General features: G+C 37.0%; 1 protein-coding gene across 1 annotated transcript in view; it reads right to left on the minus strand.

The window, feature by feature from the left end:
* Window positions 1-26,745, minus strand: part of ESR1 (estrogen receptor 1) — a 196,660-nt gene that overhangs the window by 13,368 nt on the left and 156,547 nt on the right. The window contains exons 5-6 of the mRNA XM_075203583.1: window positions 20,027-20,165; window positions 3,769-3,902 (exon numbers count right to left, since the gene is read on the minus strand). Coding sequence (XP_075059684.1) covers window positions 3,769-3,902; window positions 20,027-20,165 — 273 coding nt within the window. The remainder of the gene's footprint in view (window positions 1-3,768; window positions 3,903-20,026; window positions 20,166-26,745) is intronic.

Here is a 26,745-nt window from a genome sequence, read left to right on the forward strand (position 1 = left end):
GAATCATTATTTATTGATTATGGTGTAAGAATTAATTTATAATTAATTTATGGGGACAAATTTTATTTTTCATTATATTAAGAGGGAAATATTATTGTATTATATTATGGGGATAGTATGAATATATAATTATATTAAGGGGAATAATATTTTACTGCAACAAGGGGCAATAATTAATTATGATGGGGAAACACTTATTATATGTATGTATATCAAATTGTAATACAAAAAAGTGTTATTTTAAGCTTATTTTACTTAAATGTTACTATGATATCAGAGATTTTACATATATACTGTATGTTTAAATGCATTATTTGATCAACAGTTCTAGATTTATTGGCCCCTTCATTACTTGATTCTGTTTCTACCTTTTTGTACAATTTAGCAGTCATTTACTATTTAAATTAGAACATTTTTACTAGGTTTGGAATTGTATTAAAAAGCAATTTTAAAACCCCTGTTAATTCCAGGTCAGGAATGTTCTCCACTAGTGAGCAAAAACAAGGTTGCCTTTTTTCATTTAATGGCAACATTTTTCTTTTACCACATTAAGGTGTCAACTTCAAGTATTTGAATTTAATCAAACAAAGGGGATCTTTAGTCTTGGAGTTGGTAATTAACAGTTTGCTGACTTAACGTTCCACTGATCAGACATAATTCAAACCAATCGTCAGCCTTACGTAAAAAAAAAAATCATACTAATGTCATGAAACATTTTCTTATGCATGGTTGTACATGTAGTAATCTCTCATATTCTTTAGTGAACAGTGACACTTCCTTAGATTACTCTGGAATTGCACCCTTTTTTCCATGGGTCATGCCCCTTTTCACCTCCAACTGGATTGTCCTACGAAAATCGGGACTGTTGGGAGGTAATTATCATGCAAATAATTTGCCCCTCATGGCTTTGTCTTACCATAGTCTTAAAAAGAAGTTCTTGAAAACTAAAGATATGTTTCTTTTTTTGCCAATGTATTATATTGTTGAAGTTTAAAAATTGGATAAAAATGTGTTATTTAGTAATTTCTGTACACTAATATTGGTTGCGATGCGATTAGTATGCAATCTAACAATTATTTTAGCAAATAGCAGCATGCAAATAAGTTTAATCTATTTATTTTAGTTAATATAGAATATACTGTGGTGAAAAAGCTAATCAATTTTTCCAACATATTAATTACTTCGAGTTTGGTCTCATTCTGTTCGCAATCGCAAGAGAACGTTTCCAGTGTTATTTATTAGCATTGGAACCTTGCGAACGCTACTTATAAATAATATCACTTTGTCATACACCAAATAGCCAGTTCACAGTGATCATAAAAAAACAGTTTATACAGGTCTAGAGGCGGGAATCTGAAGAAGGACGCCTGGTAATCTCAAGGAACAATTACCAGAGGAATGCATCAATGCCACTTCGATTTCTTGGGAGGTCAAGAAACTTTGACCTATGACTAAAGACCTTACTACTGTAACTGTGTATCTTTGTGATGCCACTGCTTGTTTTACAATTGTACCTTATATAAATTGTTCACCTCTGGCATTGGAAACCAGAGCGTTCTGATAGAAGCTGGTGTTAGTGCTAACAAGCGCATGCGTATGCATACCAAATATTGCATTGGAATACAATTGCGAATAAAATTTATGTGCTTTGGAATCACAGTGATCGCATCAGAGAATGTTATTTTATATGATACTACGGACATAACAATATCATTATCTATAATGTAATGGAAATTAGTGAGATATATTGACACACCATAATGGTGCTTTCCATTTGTCATAGTTTTCCAAGAAACCCCTTTATTTCCTATGTTAATCTTTTACTTGTTAAATTTATATTTTGACAATTTAGATTCCTAATTGATCACCCTAAACCACATTTATGAAATTTACATAATGTTTAATGAAGAACTTTCCACTGACTTTAAATTCAGAGGAAAACTTCCTCCCCCTCAGCAAAACAGCGGGAATCTGGTATCAGACCTGGCTGTATATTAGATATCTACTCCACAATCAATTCCCTAGCTGGAGGAGAAGATCATTTGTTTTTAAATAGAGCGAAATGCAAGTTAGTGAGTTATATTAGTGCAAGTGGGGGTAGGGTGTGAGTGGGGTATCTGATGAAGAGCGGAGGTCCCACAAATCAGAAACCCTGTATTACGGTGCACTTTAATGTGCATTGCAGTATAAGCATTAGGTTTGCTCATTCTGTGACTGTGCATACACTGAAGTGCAGAAACAAGATTTATTTTTTAAAGCAGGATTATTTCCATTTTAAATTATTGGAAACAATGTATTGTATGGATTATTCCCTGCTTTTACTTATTACTAAATTTATCATGGGATGAACTGTGCATCTTTCGTTTGCACTTTTGCAGGAAAGCACTTTCTAGGCTTACTTTGATCCATGTTATAAATAGCTTCCAACACACAAAAGTGCCACATATGGGCACAGAAATGTTCCTTCACTCTCATGACTCATTTTAAACATAAATAAGACTAGATCAAGCTGTTTTTTAGAAATAAAATAGAAAATGTTAAACAAAGGGGCTGTTAGTACGTTGGACTTGTGATTTTCTTTTTGTTTTAGTCAAACAATGTATTTAAAGGATAAGCAACTTTTAAATAACATATGCCCAATATTTGTCTGTGTTTTAGTTTTCTTATTGTGAGCCCAGAAACACCTTCTATAAGTAAAGTTTTATGACTTTACATCTTTGAAAAATGCAGGTTTTGTGGGGAGTGCATCCTGTATTGTCACCATAGCTCTAGATACTATAATTCTTGCAACAAATTACAACTGCCATTGAGATTACATGTATCCAATAATAGCACTAAACACTGTATAAGCCTCATTTAGATTTGGGAGTATGCAAATTATTTTGGTATAATGCACACATTTTCTTACGCAGCAGGATCTTTGTGCAAAGACCTAGATCTTTGCATATTGCAAACTTGTGTCCTCTTTACACCTAGAGAGGTGGGCAAGTCACATAATTAGATGTGGACGCTTCCCCAAAGCAACACTATCTAGCCGCTTCTGATTGGCTGATAGTGTATTGAACTCTCAAGCTGATATTACTTAATTTATTAATATCATGGCTATGTTGCATCAAGTTGTAACAGTCTACTCACATGACTTCTTTGTCTTTTCTATTTGGAGTACTGTAGGCAAGAATCCCATTGGATTTTCAAAGGGGTAAACGATGAATGTTGGGGGTGTTTGTGTTTAATTACATTTTATGTTGAAATGGTACTTTTGCATTTTTTACTAACAGTTAAGACACTGTTCTCTATTGTGTATATGACACTTCAATACATGATATTATGTACAACTAGGCTAAGCTAATGGGACTGTAGCATTTACTACTAACACTGTCACATTGCATCTCTTCTCTATAGTTAGATGTAAGTATACTACCTGATGTTCGCCTTGCACAAATAATACTCTTTTTGAGTTGGATGCCTCATAAGATACTTTTTTCTACTTCCACGTGCTGCTCAAATGCATCTTACTCTAAACGAGACCCTATCTCTCCCCTGTGACATCACCAGATCCATCTAAAACCCAATCAGACATGCCAACCCAACCCTGCCCACATTCAGATAGAGTCCCGCGCACTTTCTAATAGGCGATGAGATGTTAATTTAATTTTCTTCAGTGAAACCAGTTTGACAGAATTGGCTATAGATTAGTCTCCCACATTTGATGCTTGATTAATAACATATTATATATAAAAAGACATCTTATGTTTTATTCTTGCTTACCAGAGTTTAGAAGAATGATAGATTTCAAACAGATGAACTCTTCTCCTCGTAGCCTCATCATACGGAATCGTGTAGCTGTAGTGACCAGCATATCGAAAATCTCAACCAAACCTTCTACACAGCGTCCTTGATTCCTACATGAGGAGATAACCAAATACAGTTGTTACTGTGAAATAACATGTACTGTAAGGGATATATACAGTAACATTCCTTTTGCTTATAGACATAATTTATGATCTATTTAACTACATTTAATTAGAATAGTCCTGTTTTTAATATTCATCATCAGACTAAAGGCAGGGTAATTTGTTATAATTGTATCAGTCTAACTATAATGTGTCAATTAAAATCACAGGTCTAATATGGTGCAGACATTTGATAAGCAGCTTATTATGTTTACTTGGTGTTCAAAAATCTGTGAATATAATTTGTATATACCCTTTTTATAGATAGAATGTACAATTTGACTCACAATTATACCAAATTAACATATCAGGCTATACCAGAATGCTATCAAGATAATCTGAACATTATCTATGTATATGTATATGACCATGTCTATGTGTTTATTTCATTATATGATTTCATAGACATGTGATGTGAAGGTAAATTATGATCCATCTCAAGATCTATAACATTGACCAATAGAAATGAGAACAAGGATATATTTATTTATTCTAACGTAGACCTGTTTTCTCCTTATTTACCCCTTCATACCCTGGTTGACCAAACCACATTTCACAGTCTTGCGATATGTTGGTTAAATTGAGAATTATTTTCAAACTGCGTTGCATACCCTAGCAGATCGTGCAAAATGTATTGACGGGACAGATAGAACTTTCTTTTATTAGCACAGTGTTTGGGGTTCCAAGTGACACATGAGAAGTTTTGGTGTTCATGTGGAATCTGAGGGCATGTGGAGATAGTACATAATGGGAGCCTAAGGGCATCTGGGGGTTTAGGAGCAAGTTGGGAGTTTGAATGAATGTGGAGGGTTTCAGGGGCATGTGGGAACATCTAAAATGAGAAGTGTGGGAGTACGAAGGTAATGTTTGGTCTGTTTTTTTTTACTGAGTTTACTGAGGAAAATGCACAGCCCTTTTGAAGGCCCTCAAATGCAGCCATTGATGTGTATGAGGAGGCCCTGTTACAGGTTTCCCCTATTGTTAGTATTGATAGATTCAGTGTAACCTAGATGCACAATGTAGACAATTCATACAGGAAAGGAACGAAAGCATAACAGCTATACCCTTGCCTTCAAAATGAGAATTATTGAGCTCCTTAAGCCCTTTCTGTCTATGTGTTTGGCTGAGGCACCTTTTCTACTCCACCAGAGACTGACTGCCTCATCCCTAAGATTTCACAGCTTGATGCAGTGACAGTAGAAAAAAAAAAGACAGTAACCTGAGTATCCTCAAAGTCACAACACACTGCCACAGACTGGAGACTGCCACAGAGGCAAACAATCCATTTCCAAGCACAGACTGGAGGAAAGCTCAGCTTGCCCACCATGTTCTTTGAGTCAGAGGGTTCTTTGCTCAGATATCAGTACAAGCTTGTGATTTGCAGATATATTTGCTTACCTATATTTCACACAGCCCTCTTAACTAGAGAGAGGTACAAGTACCACAGCTCCTTTGTAAGGAGCAGGAGACAGCACGTGGTTTCCTTTGTACGTACACATCACATGCCCTAGCAACAGACTTGTTTACTTAGTACCAAGTTTTGTTGCTAAGTGCAGTCAGTGACCTTAGGGCATTAGCCTGCATCAATCACCCTTCCAACCTCCATGGGTCAGCCACTGTCTGGGGTTTACCAATTACAACAACCTGATTTGTATGGAATTTTAAAAGAAAAGAAAATTGTTTCTGGTTCCAAAACATTCTCTTACATTAGGCTGACCATAAGTAATTATTTTTAAATTATATACTTTAGACTGCTTCTGCCCATTTGAAACATACTGGGCATGTGCATAACAAATCACAAATATTGCCCATCTACCGTTCTACATAGATTTTTGTTAGCATTGTCCACCAGGTTCTTTACCCTCAATGGTTAATATGAAGACTTATTAACACAACACCCGATTTTATTTCACTCCTCAGAAATGAATGTTACATGGTGAGAAACTTTCTTTTCCCATTCCAGTAATTGACCATTTAAGACGACCGCTCAGGCAGGGGGTATGATTTTTTGCTCCTAGGTTCATTGTTGTAGTTCACTTACTGTGACCAACCTTTCTGTTACAAAATGTATATTTCAAAATAATAGACTTTAGAGTTATTCCAGTTCTAAAACTCACAGTGTTTATTTTACCATTTCATAAAGGCATTTTTCAACACCCACTGTATGTTAGAAAAATAAATCTTCTTATGTCTATAATAAATCTGTTAGCAAGTCCCCTATGAAGGGAAAATAGTAAAGTAAAATAATTAACATAATAGTTGGACAATAATTAAAATAAGTGGATAAATAAAATAATTAAAGTCACTTATTTTATTTTTACTATTTAAAACAATATAGGGGTATAAAATGAATATATTTGAAAACATACAATTTTAAAATGATAGTTTTTTATGACCTTTTTAAATGAATCAGCATGAGGCTCCCTCTCTCTGGAGTGACTGTTATAGTGTCATATTGTGTATAGAAATCACTCTAAAGCTGGCCACGTGCACAGGTTTTATCTGAAACAATAATTTCTGTACACTCACATAAATGCGCAATAAGAAACACACCTTGCAAACACATTTTTAGCAATCCGTTCCTTTTTGATCAGATTGTTGATGATTGTTTCACTCACATAATAACTTGTATCTGATGTCAGGATCTGTGCTCACACAGTCTCTGACTAATGTGTCCCCAAAGACATCATCTGCAATAAAATTTTCTCCAAGAGTCTCCTATGTGCTGCTGGCATCTTGTGTGCACGCCTGGACCGAACCCTCCATTCAAACTAGCTCTCCAAAAATAAGGTGGTTTCTATACAACAGCAGAGTCATTTCCTGCATGATCTTTCCGCTCATTTCAAAAGCCAGAAACCAGTACCATCTATACCGTGCACAGGCAATATCTTCAAGGTTAACGTTTCCGTGCATGGGTGAAGACTTCCTGCATTATATTTTCATGTGTGCCACATATTAGCGACCAAATTCTCCCTATAAAAAGTGCTTACGGGCTATCAGCAAATTGTCAGTTCCTTGAACTTGCTTTTCTAAACTTTATTCTTTTTTAATTTAATTGTAAGATCTGTTGACCACTTAGGATTATTTCCCAATGCAAGCAATTAGTACCCCATTTGGTTAAACGAGGTGTTAATCTTGTCCTAACATTGCTGCGGTTCAATTCCCAGACAAAATGGTCTATGGAAAAACTGAGTGCAACCTGCTCCAGAGGGGCGCTAACTACCGGCTCTTGCCATTGCTGTTAGTGGGGCTATGTATCGAGAAGGCTGGCCTAGAGCTTGCAAATCTATGGAAAGTCATGTACTGGACAAATAATAGCACCTCCAGTGATTAGGTTCCTTTGTTGATATGGATTGTTGAAAGCCATTATCTGCAAACATTGTGCATTCGCCTCCAGTTCGCAATATTAGAGGTGGGTGATAGGCTGAAAAGTAGCCCATTAGGGAAGTCGCTGCTGGTTAATTCTGGATACACTCTCCTCCAGTTGGTACTGGAGAATAGCATGTGGGCATCCTGGTATCCTGAAAACCCCCATCCAAAGACTTCCACCCCATATTGAAAAGACTAAGATATGTATTGCACTTGAATTGAAAATGCAGAACAATTAAAATATAGAAAATATATAACTTATATAAAATACTGTTTTCAACTAACACTAAACATTTAAATGAATAATGTATATTTTTTCTTTCTTTTGGTACTTGTTAATTATAGGGATGCCATTGTAGCTCACTAGCGCTGCATCAGTACTTCCACTTAAAATTCTGTTTTCAAATCTTTCACTGCCAGGCTGACTTGATTACTTATTCAATGACTCAAGTCAGCAGTGGGGGTTTTGTATAGAGTGGTTAAGCGGTGGGGCAGTGCAGGTAAGCTAGAGTGGTGCCTATATATAATTAAAAAGCATCTTCTTCTCATTCCCCCCCCCAAACTAGGCTTTGGGTTGACACAGAGGCTGACCTCCTCCAGATGCTATCTCCCAGTATTTTGTTCTGGCTAGATCCTAAGGACCTTCCCCCCCTGCTCTCTCTCCCCCCTACAGTTCGTTTCTCTATTGAAATATGGAGATATAGCACCCGCACTTTTAAACTCTTGTCTAATCCCAAGCGGATGTTCCCTCTGTGGCATAACCCCTCTTTCCCTCCAGGGGTCAAGCCGAAATCTTTCTCCCAATGGACAAAACGGAATATTTTGTTTCTTTCCGATATTGTCCCAATGGGTTTTTTCTCGACCTTTGCTGATCTCTGTAAGCATTTCCATCTCTCGTCCTCCGTGTTTTATCAATATCTTCAAATTCGTCACATTTTCTCCACCTTAATAGACCCTCGTGCTCCTCACAATCGCTCCCCCCTAGAAACCTTCTGTAAAAACAAACGTCTTCTAAAGGCTTAATTTCTACTTTCTATTCTCTACTATTGAATCATAATCTGCCTGACAAGGAGACTCATGAGCTCCGCTGGGAGGAGCAGATGGCTGAATCTTTGGATCCTGAAGAATGGATAGAGATACGCGAGGCAGTCGCCAAATCCTCCATCTGTACAAATATAAGAAAAACTCCTACAAACTATTGTTCCGGTGGTATTTAGTCCCATCCAGACTGAAAACAACCTATCCGGCAACTTCTGACCTCTGCTGGCGCAACTGTGGCCAGCATGGCTCCCTGTACCACATTTGGTGGAGCTGCCCGAAAATCATCCCCTTCTGGAAGGAGGTAGCTGACCTTATTTATAAAGTGTCTAATCTAAGATCTCCATTCCATCTTTCGTACTTTCTCCTCCCTCGACTACCCCCTGACACCCACAAAATCATGTGGTTACTCCCGGGCCATATCTTGACCGCAGCCAGATGCTTAATAGCCAAGAAATGGAAACAATCAAAGAGCCCTTCTGTTTCGGAACTAATTCAAAGTGTTTGGCAAATACATAACCTAGAGCACATGACTAGTGTAGTTAATGATCACCCTTACAAATTTCTCTCCACATGGCACAGGTGGCAAGATTACTTCTCTGCTACACATTCTCCTTCTTGAAGAATGAAAACAACGATACTTTAATAATTGTTTTATCGCTGAGTCTTGCTAGGTCCTGCCTCCCCTTCCTTTTTCTTCTTTGCTCTTCCCCTTACTAACTTTCCCTCCTCCCCCCCCAAACTGTCTCCTCTCTGTTTCCTACTTCCACTATTTCCTCTCCCTCTCCCCCTCTCCAGTTTTCCCTTATGGTACTCCGGATATTTCATAACCATATCTCTTTTGACTCTCGTTTACTTGCATATTACTAATCCTGAGGACCACTACGTTGGTGGTGGTTCTGAGTTCTATACCTCACCTGCTTTACAAACTCTTGTTGTTAATACTGTTATGAATTGTTTGTGCACAACATATGCTGTACCGTTTATTTTTGACAAAAATCAGAATAAAAATATATTTAAAAAAAAAAAAAAAGCATCTTCTTTTTTTTAAAACAAAACAATCAAAATGATTTAAACAATACAGCATTAAAATAATGCTTTATTGCAAATAGTATTTATTTAAGTTCTAGTAACTCGATCTCAGGATTGTTTTACCAGAACAGGGTGTACAACCTCATTGCTTGAGAAATAAGCTTCCCCATCTAATGTTATCGCTGGCCGTAACCCCATTAATATATAGATCAAAGTGAAAAAAGCCATTTCTATGAAAATAACATCTATTTTCTCCAGCAGAACTACCTGTTAGGGATGAGCCAGTGCTGTGTACTTGTCCCCCAGGTTAAAATTTACCAGCCAGCTGCTGTGAACACCTGTTATATGTTAACTTAAATCAGCTACATGTTTTGATAATGTACTTAAGTAGTGATTTAGATGTGAACATAAAAGTTGACCATTTGCATATGCGTAAATATGTGTCTGTACACTTACAGTTTTACATCTTGAGTTACACGCATCTTAAGATAAGTGCAACCTTAAATCTAGTGTCTAAATGCATCTGGATCAAATATACAGCAATCACCATTATCTGCTCAAAAAACGGCACCCCGTTTTGTGTTGGTACACCCTTGTCTCATCATCATTAGCTCAAACACTGCACCCCGTCTTGTGTTGGTACACCCTTGTCTCATCATCATTAGCTCAAACACTGCACCCTGTCTTGTGTTGGTACACCCTTGTTTCATCATCATTAACTCAAACACTGCACCCTGTCTTGTGTTGGTACACCCTTGTCTCATCATCATTAACTCAAACACTGTACCCCGACTTGTGTAGGTACAAACTTTTATCATCATCAATAACTCAAAACCTGCACCCCGCCTTGTGTAGATACAGAACACATACTTGGTAAGGAAAATATTTCAAAGGTAACTATAACGCAATTGTCTTTGCTTAACTTGCATCCATACACCATTACTCTACTGCACTTGCATGGGAACTCTCCTGATTCAACTCTCCAAAACCAATAAGGTGAAAATGTTACATACATGCAACTCATGCAACTCTAAATCATCCCCTTAGACTTATCCTTGCACTGTCTGCTACCTGTAATTACTCAGTAGTAACATTGGTGTTTTCTATTTACTAGTAAAGTACAGCCTGGATCACACAGCCTATGGAAAAATGAATTGTCAGCCTTTTAAAGAGGTTAACATACGCTCTCTTCTGACAAATGCCAATCTTTGCTTTTTAGAGAGGTTGGCAGCTGCTTCCATTCCATTCCAAATAGGAAAATATGTTATGCAACAAGTGGTTTTTATTTTAACTTCAGTTTTCTATGAATATTCAGAATACAATGGCAAACATTATTATTATTTTTTTATAACATTTTATTGATTTTTTTTTATATAAAAAGAATAAGGATGGGAAAGGGAGTTACAGAAAGGAAAAGGGGTCAGGAACCCAAATGTCAGAATACTTGAATTTTGTACAATACAGATAGACACATGTCAGAAAGATTCGTAATCAACCAATCAAGCAGAGATGAAGATGTGCGTGTAAAACTAAATTGGGAGAGTTGCATACATGACATTGAGTGGTATAGGAAGTAGGATCTGGGGAATAGAAGAAGGAATAAGGGGGTGGGAGGTTGTGTAAGTGCAGGGAAAAATAGAGGGAGAAATAGAACAAAGGAAAAATGAATCAATTGAGAGTATTCTCAAAATAATTGGGATGTATATAATTGAATATTAAAAATAGGATCCCCCATCTATACAACACATCAGCAATAAAATATGGTTCCTGGCATCAATGGAATTTTTTTTTGGCATACCTTAATAATAAATCCCACAAATTCTCCCACATCTGGTGAAATTGGTTTATATGAAATAACCCCTCCAGTTCACACGACACCAGTGCTTATCCTCTGGATACTTCAGCCCTCTTCTTATAACCTGTCAAATTTGATGTTATATGTGGATTATGTTTTCTTCAAATAGAGGAATGCTGGCTGTCGGGAGTCCCTCATCTTGTCTCAGTACCCCACCTCCTTCATCCCACTGCCAGTGTAACTTATCTACTTTCTTTGTTACCTTTTTTATACGTTCTTTTGTGTAAGGACTGGGGCGGTCAAACAGCCCCCCTTAGTTGTACTATCATCTATTTTGGCCTACTTTGGCTTTCTACATTGTATGTATACCTTGTGTGTTGGTACTTTATAAATAAAGTTAATAAAAAAGAAGTGGGATATTAGGAAGCAAAATAGTCACAACAGTAATGCCAGGTTGACAGAAATTGAATGGGTCGGTCATTTACTAGAATTCTCTTTAATCTGAGTGCAGGTTGAAGATTCAGCGACTGTTTCTTGAATTTCCTTCTATTCATAGATTTCCACAGTCTCAGTCATATCCTCCTCCCAAAGTATCTCATGTGATTCTTTGTCAGGTAAATTGTTGTTCATTAGTAGAGAATAAAAAGTGGATATGAGACCTCTGGAGGACGATGTATTGAGACAAACAGTTTCCAGGGGGGATGTGCAGCAAGGAAAGTGTGGGGCAATCTTATCATTAAAAAGGTGTTGAATTTGTAAATTTTGATAGAAAGCGGAAAATGGAATCTTAAGACGATCGCGGAGCTCAGGGAACGTTGGGAAGAATCCCATGTGGACCACATCAGGAAGAAATATAAAGTTATGCTTTGTCTAATGAGCAAAGCTATTGGGGGTTAAGGCCAGGAGGAAATGAGGGACAATTCCACAAAGGAAACATTTGTTTCGGGTTATCTACTAGTTTCAAAGTGCGAGTGTAGTATTTCCAGATTGAAAGAGAGAAGCGCACTGTTGGGGCAAGGGTGAGAAGAGGAGGTCGATCCTTAGGTTCTAACCAGTATAGGATGCAGGGAGACAACATCCTAAGAAGATCAGCCTCTGTATCCATCCACAATTTGGCATGGGGATGTGCATGAGCCAGAATGACCGAGATGAGATGATAAATAATATTTGTGAAGGCAGGGAAGACCGAGGTCTACATTTTTATCGTTTCGATATAGGACTTTAAAACGGACTGAAGGATGCCTGCTTGAAAATACATACTGAGAAATACTGGTCTGAACATCTTTAAGGATGATAGAAGGGACACGGACCGATAGTGTTTGGCATAAATAGAGCAACCTAGGGAGGATGTTTCTTTTTACAGTGGCAACTATGACAATCCAGGAGATAATGTGAGAGTTCCAGGAATGGATATCACATTTTAAAGAGGGTATTAGTGGGGGGGGGAAATTAGCTGCAAATAATTTGCCATAACACCTGGTTAAGATTATTTCTAAGTATTTAATCTGATTTGGTTGGCAATTGCACTTAAAGATATCTTGTAGATATTTTTGGGTATTAGGTGGGAATTTAAGGGCTAGGGTTTATGTTTTGTCTGAATTAATCTTAAAATTTAACAGCACGCCATAGTTTTTCATTTTCAGATAAGAAGGATTGGATTGAGATATGAGGGTTTGTAAGCGTGAGAAGCACATAAACTGTATAGAGTGCTAATTTAGATGTTCTCATACCAGTCAAGATTCCAGAGATGTTCTGATTGAGTTAAATTCTAGCAGCGAGAGGCTTCATCAATAACGGAAAGTGGAGGGGTGAAAGGGGACATCCGTGCCTAGTACTGTTCCGAATTCAGAACAAGGGGAAGGAACCGCCATTAGCTAAGACTATAGCTGAGGGGTTGAAATTCATTGAGGCAATTCCCCTAAGAAAGAGACCTTGGATACCAGCAGAACAGAGAACTTCGTGCCTGAAAGGCTACATGACCCAGTCAAATGCTCTTTCAGCATTGAGGGCCACCACCAGAGCGGGGGTCTTTAATTTGTTAGCAGCATAAATGAGGTCAATTACTTTTCTGGTATAATTTGGAATTTTCTGGTTCTGATCCGAATGGACCAAGAAGGGTATAACCCAGGCCAAATGATTAGCTAATATTTTAGTGAATAATTTCATATCTACATTTAACAGGGAAATAGGATGGTAACTCACACATTGATTGAGATCTTTTCCTTCTTTAGGTATTACAACTAGGTTTACTCTAGTGGTGGCCCCATCAAACTTCCTGCTTAGGAGTATAGTATTAAATAAATCTAAGAGCATGGGGGAGAGGGCTAGAAATGTTTCTTTAATATATGGCAGTGAAGCCATCAGGGCCAGGGGCAGATGCATTTTGAAGAGATTTGATAGTGAGTTTCAGTTCATCGGATGTTATCTTCCCATTTAGAAAAGTTAGTTGTGAGTCAGACAGTGTGGTAAGCATTATTTTATACATAAAGTCTGAACTTTTTAACTTAGTTGCCATATTATACTGATATGAAATATCAGATATAAACACCAATGGAACAATGCTTCCAGACCTGGGGAAATTATAAAAGAACATTTTTTTTAATGTCTCAGCAGATGTCCCTTTAAAACCAAGTCTTGGTGCTCTCTTTAGTATGACCTTTTTCAGACCAAAGCACTTATAGTATTTATGTTACTGTAGTAGGCTCTATTTCATTTAGTACTACTTTTCCTAGCACCATGTTTTATTTCTTATTTTTATCTCAGTAAAGTACTTCATGAAATGGACTGTGCACATGTTTTGTCAAATATCAACACTAAAAGTATTAAGAAGGACTGAAAAATAAGAATAAATGACAGATACTGCTTTTAAGATATACATAGGATCTACTGTGAGCAGTTCACATTTCTAGAAGTATCTAGATAGAAATTTTGAAAGGTTTCGAAAAGGGCAAAATGCATTGATAAGAAGACTGTCACAGAGGCTACAAAAGCACTCTGTGTATTCCTGTTTTGTAACTCAAAATTATACTGTTTTTTAACAAATAATTGGAAAAGGAGAAGCAAGGTTTACAGAAGGGGAAAAGTTCAGCGGGCATAAAGGAAATAAGAATGAAAACAATAAAATCTTTAAGACTACATAGGTTTACAGCCAAGACTGTCAGTTATATCTAGGTACATCAGTAAAAATAGTGCATTAACAAGAGGCTGAATAAATACATCAACATTTAAATACGTAAATAATAGCACTTTGTCCCCTAAATTAAAGATCCCACAAATTCAAATTGGTCATTGAGTCATAATCCAGCTATTAATTAAGGGCAATATGTTTAAAATTAATCTAAGGTTGTCAGCCCAACTGGTCCAATGTATTCAGGGGTTCTAAATCAGAATTTATTTTTGAAAGATCATCTACGATACCTTTGCATTGATCATGATTGTACTAGACAGGGTTTGGATATTTGATACTATTAAAACAACTGAGCCATTGGAAGCTATGGTCCATAGATTTTCAGAAATAATATGTTCGTGTCTCAAGGGAAATACATTTGACTGGCATATATAATAATCTAGACAGCTAGCCTAATTTTAACTCAAAGCCTAAATAATCTTTCATTCGGTCTTCAAAAAGCTTGTAATCCTACCAAATGTTTTCAGAAGTAATTAGAGTTTCCTCTGAAGAAAAGGAAGGGCATCTGGTCTAAATCTGTGGAGTCAGTCTGGAGTCATATACCAGTGGATATACACTTTACAAGATGTTTTCCAAATTTGTATGATCCTTGAAACACTTTAGAGGGAAGCAAATATATTATTTAATATACTGTTTTTAATGTATAAAGTGTCTATTTCAGACCTGTAATCAGTCTTGAAAGCAGTCATGTACGTAGTGCAGTGAGGTAAGACAATACAGTTAGGAGATTTGCATAGAGTGGTCAGATTATTCTTTGAACCCTTGAGAAAAGTCTACAATTTTAGTTCTTGTCTATGAATGGGGGCCTTTTGGTGGAGAAGTAGCAAAATGTCCTGGTCTATAAACTCATTGAAAGTAGCTTCTCTCATAGATTGGAGGAGCTAAAAATATGTTATGTGTCTTATCAACCCAAAGCTATTCCTGGTCCTGGTCATTAATGCGATAACGTTGGTATGGCAGTCCATATAAATAAAAAGGGCCTTATTGGGGTGGTCATAGGGATGACCCTCATCATATTTAAGGCATGTTAGGAGCCCTCTGAGATTAAAACAATTTTCTGAATGAACAATTTGAGTGTAAAATCATGCTTTCCTCCATCGCAGGGTTCTTTTAGCCTGATTAGTTAAAAGTGAGTTTGGTGCTATCGTTTTTTTTCCTTAATTTAACCCTAAATTTGGTGGGTTAAATTGAGGACTCTATCATCAAACCAGTTTGTGTGGTCTTGTCAACAGTGTGGTTGAATAACAGGCAAGGGAGGATGCAGGAGTTGTTGAGGTTAAACCTCAAGAGGGAGTTTATTAAAATATAGTCTAGTCTACATTAAGAGTCATGTGATATGTATAATCTCTGGTTCCTATGTTTCCCAATCTCTAGAGGCCAGAAGCTCCATGAATTTAAAGAACCAAAATTAGATCAAGGTGATGAAACAAAGGATAAGTGTATATGTAAAATTGGATTACCTATTACCTTAATATCCCACCAACTATCCTTTATAGGGTTTAGAGCATTGTTATAAAAGAGAAAAAAGGACTAAAAAAAGGGTTGTAGTCATTAGTGGCTGTTAGCTGTTAGTCTACGCTATGGCCCGATTTATAGTTAAATGTAGAGATGTTCTGTTTCCATATTAGCAAAGATGCTTCCATACACTTGTATTTATAAGTTTTTATTTTTAATTTGCATGCAACCATAAGATGTGTGCAGCTTTAAATCTTTTACGCAAATGCATCTAGAGCAAAAATGTGACAATCATAATCATCAACCCAAAATCTTGTACCCTGTTTATGTTGATGCAAACTGTATTCCTCATAGATAATGTATGTCAAGATTTGGTTAGCTCAAAGTAAGACGCATCTGAAATGGGCACACCCTTACTGTACTGCACTTATTTGCCTATCATCAGCCTCTCCAAATGCAAGACCCAAGTTCTGTATATTTTTTTCCCGACTATAAAAGTGAGTCTGTTATGTATTTACTTTCATTTCTGCTGCAGTGGCAAAATATTTTGCATATAGTTAAAATGTAGGGTGGTTAGGGAAAATGTATCATTTGTATTTTAAAAAAAGCTTTTTCCAAGCATTAGGGGGGTATTCAATTGCCCGCAAGTTTTTTCTTTCCCCGCAGCGTAAATTAAAAAACAAAATCTCCCTTGGGTTTTTAACTGCAATAGTGGCCACGATTGCGGGGGCTGCCGGCGGCTGCGCACTATGTGCAGGTCCGTTCCGCAGAGACACAATCAGAGCAGCCAGGTAGCACACTCTCTCTGCCTGTCTCTGTGAAATGGACCTGCAGATAGCGTGCAGCCGCCTGCAATCTCTGCACACTTATTGACAGCTACCGTAATATATATTTTTTTCAAATTTCGGGGCCAAATTAAGGTGCGTCTTATACATGGGAGCGCCTTATACATGGGGAAATACGGTACATTACAGTACTTTCTTAGCATAATTTTTTACTTAACTATTTTTTACTATACTATGTCAAAACACATTACTACATTCATATTTGTACCAAAAACATACATAAATATAATTAATTAGTGATTTTATTTTATTTATTTTTTAATGTTTTTTTTATTTCATTATTTTTTCACAAGAAAATCACCTTTTACATGTTAGGCACATTACCACATGATTTCAAATACTTTTAAGAGTTTTTTTTATTTTTAACACATTTCAAAGAGGTGCGAGATAAAACAGCATATGTGCCTGTTTAACGAACCACGTTGAAATGCAATTGAATAGCTTTTAACGCAGCCGCCTCTCGCACATCCTATACTTTTAATAGACCTTCTACTGGAGCGCGAGAGGACCGTTTCATGAAAAAAAAAGTAGCGTTAGAAACGGAATTGAATTACGGGTAAAGTTAACCCACGCGAAAATGAAAAAAAAAGCGTTAAAATGCTCAACATGTCTTTAACATTGTGACAGATGGTAAGTACAAGCATCTTACCCAATAATACAGCTGAATAAATATAATGCATGTGTCAGGGGAGGGGGCACTTTACATTAACAAAACAAACTCTACGGGTGGGATTCAGTTAGAACAGATTTCTCAGAACATCACAGCCGCAGGATTTTGTCAGAAATCTCTGCTGATTTTAGAGGTGCGAGGAAAAATTAGTGAAATTTTTTCCGTGGTAACGGTAAAGATGCACAGCCACAATGTTCTGAGGAACATCGCGGCTAATTGAATTTCCCCTTATGTCTGTTAAAGGTTTGCAAATGGGGGCACAGAGAGTAGTTGGTAGTTGAGATCATATTGTGCATCTTTTTTGTACTTTGTTCTTATGTTTTGTCTTTGTGCTGATTGCTATCTATGACAAGCTCTAGCTCCTACATTAACACATTATTTACAAATACTATTAAGGCAAATTTGGTGAGACGTTTATTATAGTATTAAGTAATGTTAGTATACCAATACATAGCAGTATGCCTAACCAGAGTTGCAGCTGTTCTTTCTTCATTATTATATATATTTTGCTCATGACTGCACTGTATTTCCCATGTAATGTAATTTAATAGTCTTACATTTGAATTACTGTTCCTAACAAAAATCAATTTCCTAGTTAAAGCAGCAATCCGACATAGAAGGTTTTATTTTTTCCTTTAAATAACAAGTGAAGTATATTTTAAGCATCCATTTGATAGTCATTTTTAGCTGGTAGTCCATTGCACTGAGCAAAAGTACACATCATTATCTCCATTTCAAAATCTCTCTAGATGTTGCAAAATAATATGCCTGCCACAGAAGGAGGGTAAGACTCTTGCATTACATAGAACAGGTATTATTCACTCTATACATGGGTAAGCTTTGCCTATTATGTTGTCACTGGATCACTTATTACAAACAACCAATGAATGTTATTGTGGGTATTTCTATAATTATAATTCTATAGGTATTTAATAATGGTAACCCCACCATTCTCCCCTTTTTCATTCATCACATTAATATAGGGACCTATGAGTGTTTCCTCTTGAAAATATAATGTCTCCCTTATATACTGCATTGTATGTTTAATAATTGATATACATCCCTATGTTCATCTGAATATAGTCCTAATAAATAAACTATTTAAATGATATTATTTTATTAATTCATTAATCAATACCAATCAACCCGGGTTTTCACCTTACATAAGATCTGTTCTTTTTTCACAATAAATCCCCTTGTATTATCATGTACGTGATCACACTTATTTTATATTGCAAAAGGCAACTTGTCATTGATTATTCCTCACTGATACTCACTGATACTTACCTGATGTGTATCTGGAATTATAGTTCCATTGATCCTTTTGATTTCGAGTTACTGCTTACACTTGTTTACAATGATTGTAATCCTATCCAATCGGGTGACAATTTTATGTGGGTGGATTTCTTCCCCCAGCTCCTGATTGGTCACTCGTTGTGTCAGTCTCTGGTGATGCTTCCGTTTTGTGGACATTTGATTGGCCAATTATCTATGATGCCTATGTTAGGGGCATCTCCACACTATAAAAGAAATGTAATTTCACTCTCCCGGCTTGCCTGGACAAAGCGAGTATGTGAAACACACGTGGTCGTTCGCCTCGCTGGGTTTAAATTAGATAGCCTGATGCTGTGAATTCAATATATTGCTATTTACAGGGGGGGAATGAATACTTATAGATAGAGGTGAGGTAGAGCTTATCATTGGCTTTGTTGCACCACAACGCTAGCTTGATAATTGCCTTATTGCTAACTTGCCAGTTTAAGAGAGAAGCTGTCATCTTTATATGTCAGATCTCCTATACTAAATAGAATTGGCTATATTTTAAACTCTATACCCTCTCAGTGATCCTCTGTTAATAAACCTTGCAATACTATAATTGGTAATGAGATAATATCTAATATTTTTTGAGAAATATATTGCTTTATATAATCTAACTGTGGGACTATTAAATTCCCCATAATCACCAATGATTGATATATAGTACCATCACCAGACACAATAGGTGGTCAAATTAGAGCTATTATATTGATCACAGCCTTAGGGCCCCTATACATGATTACTGTGTAATAAATATCTGGATGCAGAAATAAATTTAATAGAAAAAACATAGTTGCTATACAAACAAACAAAGCTTGGCTTGGCAGCATAGCTGCCAGTTTAATAATAATTTTAATTTAATATATCTTTTCACCACTTATTTTAATATTTCGCTACAAGCAATTCTCTGGTCAATTTTGGGAACTTTCTATATATGGAATAAATTTTAATAGAATTAATAAAGATACTGCTTTAATCATTTCAATTTACACCAATCACTGAGTGCCCCAGCTATACATGTTTTCTCCTTTCTTTTTTCTTTTTGATGTTACATTACATAGAACAGAGAGATCTCAGTGGGGCATTCTAAAGTATTTCTTTTCACTTTATCATGTGACTGTGGTTGCAATGGTAATCCATAGCACTGAGCAGAATTATAACTCATTAATTGCAGAAACAAACCAAGGGAAAATGGCAATTAACAATATTCATCTTATAGCATGTCATAATGATTTATGTAAACAAAAACCACACATCTAATGTTTTCTTGGGATTGCTGCTTTAATACTCAAGAATATCGTCATTGTTTGAATTCCTTACCCCCTTTGCCACTTATCTGTTAAGAGAGATTTAGAAGTGACCTACCTGTCAAGTAGGAGATTAGGGGCAAAAGAAAGTTTTCCGGGATGTTCCACTGAGCGCCAGATTAATCCAACCATAAGGATCTCAAGCCAAGCGCATTCCAAGAGATGTACCTGGTCATGGAGATTCAAGTCTACAAAACCTGGAACAACATAAATGATTGATGACACTTCATTATTAAATAATGATTTCTGGCTACAATTCACAAAACAAGTATATTTGAGGATTCTGAGGATAGAGTATGTTTTAAAAATATTTTATGTAATACTTCTTAAATTAAATGAGTTATAACATTGTTTAGCCCAGAACTACATTCAGTATATAAATACAAAAACTTGATCTATAATTGGTCAAGATAAAGAAAAATCAATGGCATATTAAAAAATATAATGTTCCGGTGTTATAGATGTTTAAGGTATTGGAGGACAAAAATTGTAAGCCCCTTACTTAACCATAGCTGGAGCAGTCCATGCAGTTGCTACGAGGCCTCCAAGCACTTGAGGCATTGCAAATCTGTCCTTTTCTGCATCTTTGTCAGTGCAGGGACAAGAGCTGAGAGTAAAAAAGTAAACTCATATCTGTAGGAGAGGAGAGGGGCCTGACTAAAAGATATAGGATGGAGGATGCAGCTGTTTGACTGAACCCAGCACCTTCATGTGTACACTGAGTATAACTAGAACGGGGCATTTGTCATTTATCAGTGCCTTTCTGATTTGAAATGCAGGCAGGCAGGCAGACAGACGCTGCTAGAAAAATGTGATTCTCAGCGAAAACATGAATGGTCAAACAGCCACATCGCCCAGCTGATGTCTGTTTAATCGGACCACACCTCTTACAGTTCCAGGTAAGTTGATTTCTATCTCATGTGACTGGGAGCCTTGCTAGGGCACTTATACTGGAAACAGGCCCTTCGGCCCAGTAATTCCTAGTTATTCCCTGAACACATACATACATAAAAAACAATATGCATAAGAATGCAACAGTAATTAATGATAAATATACTGTTATTGCTGTTTTGAAAAAGGAGATTTTCGTTATAACATATACATAGGAACTATAATCTGTGTTTCATTTATATGTTATGCATCATACTGTTAGCATGTCAGAAAATAACTGAGTATCTGTGGGGAAGAAAGTGGTAATACACTAATTCCCCCACAACAGACTTACCAGACAGTATTATTATTATGCAAAGAGCCGTTTTTGGTATAAAGTGACAATGTACTATCACCAATGATGTATTATAATTATTGTTGTTGTTATCATTATTATAATCTTATTTTATTTATATGAGTGCTGTACATTGAGGTGATTGAGATATGAACTGATGACTTACAATGACATGAAAATGAAGGTAAAGTTGGCCCTGCCCAAATTAATTGATAATCTAAGAGGTGTAGAGTACACTTGATACATAACGTAGCAGAATAACAATTGTAGCTGTTGGTGGAAATACATGTTCAGATATTACACGAGTGGATGGCTGCAGTATTCTGTCTGATCTGATGAGACCTTCTATATTCCACAGTTCAAATACCATGAACAGGTTTCTACAAAAGCTCCTGAATCCACTGCTTGGTAAGCAGGTGCCGGGGATCATGTGAACAGCAGTGGTCCCAAGGAGAGACTGACAGTAATCAGATAATCAAGAATAGGTGGAACAGTAGTTAAAAAAAATGTAAAAAAAATATAGAGCAATTTGCCTTATCCTCCCCACAACCAGTAAATTTGTACTGAATTCATTTTACTGTAAACATTGTCAATATGCGAATAACCTTTTACATATTTTCTTTAAAATGCTTTTCAGTTGTTATCATTGATTCATGCATTAAATGGCATTGCTTAGATCATAATTAAATATATTAAATGATCACTAGAATAAGACTAGCAAAATTGACCCAGTCCCTATTCAGTTATAATTATAATTGAAAGATTAAAGCATTTATAAAGTAGTTAAGCAATGAAAAATACATGAGTTACTGGGGGTTTGAATGGATCATCATCTAACTGTTACTACTACTGTAGTTAAATCATACGACTGAATTTGGAAAAAAATAATATTTGCATTATTAAATGGGAAAATGATTTTCTTACCTATTTCTATGTACCTGAGATGGGAGTGGTAAGCAAGGGAACAATATCAACTTTTTGAGAGTGATTTGTAGTAATGCCAAAATAATAGTGGTTTATTGATTGAGATTGTGGCAGAGAATACAATATGTGTATCTTCTACTGGTTAAGAAGCCACTGCTCCTAATGCATGTGAAATGTTATGGGGCATATTCAATTAGCTTTTGGATTCGCGGTAACGCGCGTTGCCGCGAAAAGTGTGCGTTCTTGCGGGTATTACGGTACCGCATTAACGCGGATTTTCGTTCGCAACCCTATGGGCTGCGAACGAAAATCCACGTTATTGCGGTACCGTGTATAACGTTTCGCGGCTGTTCCGGCGTGTTACCGCGAATCCAAAAGCTAATTGAATATGCCCCTATATATGGAAACTAGAATAAAAAAATAAGGAAATCAATGTAACTTTATAACAGCACAGTAGATCTGCTAATAGTTCTTAATGCCTCTCCATCGTCCAGGACATTCGCTCTCACTTCATGGGAAATTGTTGCCCCAAATGTTTTATATTAAAAAAAAACAGCACTGATTTTTCCATTTAGCTGCAGAAAGTGCTGAATGGAATTCTAGTATTGCTGTCAAGTGAGCACTCATACACTTTATAAATGTTGCCAGGAAAACTGTTCTGATAAGTTGAAGAGCGCCTAATTCCTTTTCTCTGTCTCACAGTATATATTTGATGAATGATGCTATAATTTTCTACAAATCAGCTTGTCTCACTGCATTTTGTTGTCATTTAGTAAAATCCACCCAAAACTAAATCCTTTTAGTTTCTGTAAGCAAGATCTCTATTTCTTCCACTAAAATCACAGGCAAGTCAGGGTTTGGATTTGGTCCACTGAACCCTAACTCGACAGAAATCAAATCTTGTTAACTGCCAGGGCATCTAGTCGAATGCCAGCAATCATTTACAGCCAGTCTGTAAAAGATTGCTGGCTTCTGACAAATATGGTGCTCATACTTGTCACTCTTATAATCATTTCTTTATAAAGCACCAGCATATTATATAGTGCTGTACAGTGAGTGGATCATGATACAAATAAATAACATACAATGACATGAAACAGAAGTTTAAAATGGCCTTGCCCTAATAAGCTTACAATCTATGAATTGTGAGAAGCAATTGATACATAAGGCAGTGTAATAACAATTTTAGCTGCTACTGTGGAAAGTATGCGTGGCATTATCAGTAGAGATGGGCGGGCTCAGTTCCCCGATATCCGAATCCTACCGAATTTAGTGTATCCGAGTACCGAGCCGAGCACGCTCAGTACTCTCCCGCCCATTCGGGTTCGAAATCGAGGCAAAACGTCATTGTGACGTATTCGTTTTTCTGAGCTCGGTTCTCGCGAGATTTGAAAAGCATAAATACCAGCCTCCACAGCAATCCATCGCCATTTGACAGAGGGAGGAAGCAGGGTTAAGTCACAATAGCTATATCAGCGCAGGGACAGGGATTGATTGTATTCAATACCATTGTAATCTGTTGTTACAGCAGTAAGAGGAGAAGAGAGGAGGGTTTTTGTTCAGTTTCTGGCACTACAAGTGCTGTTGGGGTGTCCCCCATTCTTTTGCAGAAATTTATCTGGCTGTCCAAAAAGTCCTATTTTGCAGCAGTACCCAAAAAATATATTTAGCACTCCCATTTGTTTTTGGGGTGTACCCCATTATTTTGCAGAAATGTATCTGGCTGTCCAAAAAGTCCTATTTTGCAGCAGTGGCAAAAAATATATTTAGCACTCCCATTTGTTTTTGAGGTGTCCCCCATTATTTTTCAGAAATTTATCTGGTTGTCAAAAAAGTCCTAGTTTGCAGCAGTGTCAAATTAATATATTTAGCACTCCCATTTGCTTTTGGGATGTCCCCCATTCTTTTGCAGAAATTTATCTGGCTGTCAAAAAAGTCCTATTTTGCAGCAGTGTCAAAATAATATATTTAGCACTCCCATTTGCTTTTGGGGTGTCCCCCATTCTTTTGCATTAATATTTCTGGCTGTCAAAAGTCCTGTTTGTCAGCAGTCTAAAAAAAATAATATTTAGCACTCCAAGTGCTTTTGGGGTGTCCCCCATTCTTTTGGATTAATTTTTCTGGCTGTCAAAACTCATATTTGTCAGCAGTGTCTAAAACAATTTGTAGCACTACAAGTGCTTTGGGCTCATAATGGATTAAAAGCAGTCCACATATGAGCAGAATCAGCAACCAGGTTCTGTCACCAGTCCTGATGGTAGTGTTCCCAGTACATTATCTAGGAAAGGCGATGTCAAACTACACATTATTTTGAAATCAGTCAAAAAAACACACACCCCAAAAAAATAACTGTGTTGAAGCGAAAAAGAAGTGTAACTGAGGAAAAGTTAAGTGCCGTTAAAAAAAAAATTGCCAACATGCCATTCTACACACACAGTGGCAAAGAGAGAATGAGGCCTTAACCTTTGTCTATTAGTGGCAGATCAAAAAATGTTACCGAGCCTACAAGTGGTGCACAACTACTGTTACGCGTCAAAGCCGAGTTGCAAAATAACAGTAAGGCATTAGAGGATAATGTTTGCTCTGAATCACAAATGACACCAATCCCTGTGGAGAGTCCATCCAACAGTGGGATGTCTAATCGTAAGCATTCTCTTAGTGTACTCATAAAGAGGGACCCTTTCAGCAGTTCAGCTGATGTGTGCCTGAACAGCCCGAGTGTAGCCGGTGATACACAAATTGAGGATGCCACTTTGGAAATAGAAGAGGATGAGGGGGGGATTTGTGTAGGTGACGAGGGCACTAATGATGATGTTGATGATTATGATGCAGACAGATACCAAATTGCCTTTTTCAATTTCTATTTATATTCTAGACTCTATAACGGCTGAATAGTTTTCTATTTTACTCCTAGTGGAGAGGGGGTCTGATGCAGACAGATACCAAACTACCTTGGTCCATTTATTTTTACATTCTAATTCTACAGTCTATGCAGGCTGCTTTTTTTCTATTCAACTACAAGTGGAGGGTGTAATATACACCCAAAGACAATGGCTACATTGCCAATAATCAAAGATGGAGGGGGAAGACAACCAGGTTTGTCTGTATAATTTGCAGGCAAGTGTTAGAATTAAGGACGGCCTACCAGGGATTAAACTGTTTTTTCATAATTTATTAGCTTTAGATATACCTCACTTATCCAAGAAACTGGTGGAGCACTAAATTAGGTTATTTTAGACCAAAAATTTTTTATTTTTTTCAAAAATAGCAAAACAAAACCAAACAAAACCAAAACACACAAGGGCGGTTTGGCAAAACCAAAACCAAAACACGACAGTAATCCAGATCCAAAACCAAAACCAAAACCAAAACACGGGGGTCAGTGAGCATCTCTAATTATCAGCCACTAAAATTAAAGCAACTATTGGTGTTTGCTATTTAATGCAGCTTCCAGTGGTGGAGTCCAGTCCGAAGGAGGAGAGACTGCAGGTGGATACATGAAAGATCATCCAGTGCCTGCAGAAATCCCAAGACTGTCAGCTACTGGCACCCATTTCTGTCGCTCACCACTTATATCTAACTGAAGCTGCTTCCTCCTCTGATCCTGGAGAATGCCTTCACCTCTGCACTGCATTGGGATTCCCATCGGCATCTTTTTCTAGCATCATGCTCGCTTCTGGACACAAAACCAGGACCCTTGTTCCCCATGTACACAGAAAATGTGACTGCAGCTGCTACCTGTAAAGAAGCTGCATAGGTCATCAAAGGAAGGATAAAGACGGCAACAGCATCCCTATCCTTGGTGTCATTGCTCTCCTCGGCAAAACTCATGTCCCACTGTCTTCACAAATATTTAACAGTTATAAATTTGTGTTTACAAAAGCTGACTGGTAGAGGTCCTGCTGATAGTAAGTAGGCTATTGTGAGTTGAGCAAATGATAGGGATATTGAAAGGGACGGCCACAAAATGTAATTTTAGGTGGAAAACTCTTTTAATGTATGGTTATCTTCTAACTCATTTACAGATCATTTGCTTAGTACTCAGGCTTTGCTGAATGCCTGTTAAATTGCCTATCAATCTGATCCACTAGCAACAGTGATGCAACAGATCAAAAACTATTTTCTTTAAGTTTCTTTAAGTTTTGGCATATCTCCGGATTGCATAATTTTTGCAGAGATTTGGACCTCAATTTGCCTATTGTTGTGTGCAAGTTATATTGCAAAAATGTTGGTGTTGTGGGTTGATGGAAGATGTGGTTTTGAGTATTTTCGGTGAGGCTTGGGTGGATCGGGGGAAGGGCTCATTTTATCCTAATTTTTCCTTTTGAAATGTTGCAAGCTGAGGAAAGGAGAGGTGTAACAGGAATAAGGAGCAAATATTTATGCCTCACCCCTAGTAATTTATCTTATTAGGAGCAGAGAGCTTAATGGTTACTGTACACACAGCATCCAGTGCTTTTGTTTTATTTTATTGTATATTGTATTCAATATTTAATGTTTAATTGATTATTTAAATTTAGCAAGCTGGTGTATTTGAATATTGTTTGAAATGTCTGAAGGTTATGTGGCTGAAACCCCCTGCTCTACACATGGTATTTGCAGGGCCGGTGCTAGGGTCCATGGCGCCC

Source organism: Mixophyes fleayi, chromosome 3, assembly GCF_038048845.1.
Source record: "Mixophyes fleayi isolate aMixFle1 chromosome 3, aMixFle1.hap1, whole genome shotgun sequence".
Taxonomy (NCBI): domain Eukaryota; kingdom Metazoa; phylum Chordata; class Amphibia; order Anura; family Limnodynastidae; genus Mixophyes; species Mixophyes fleayi.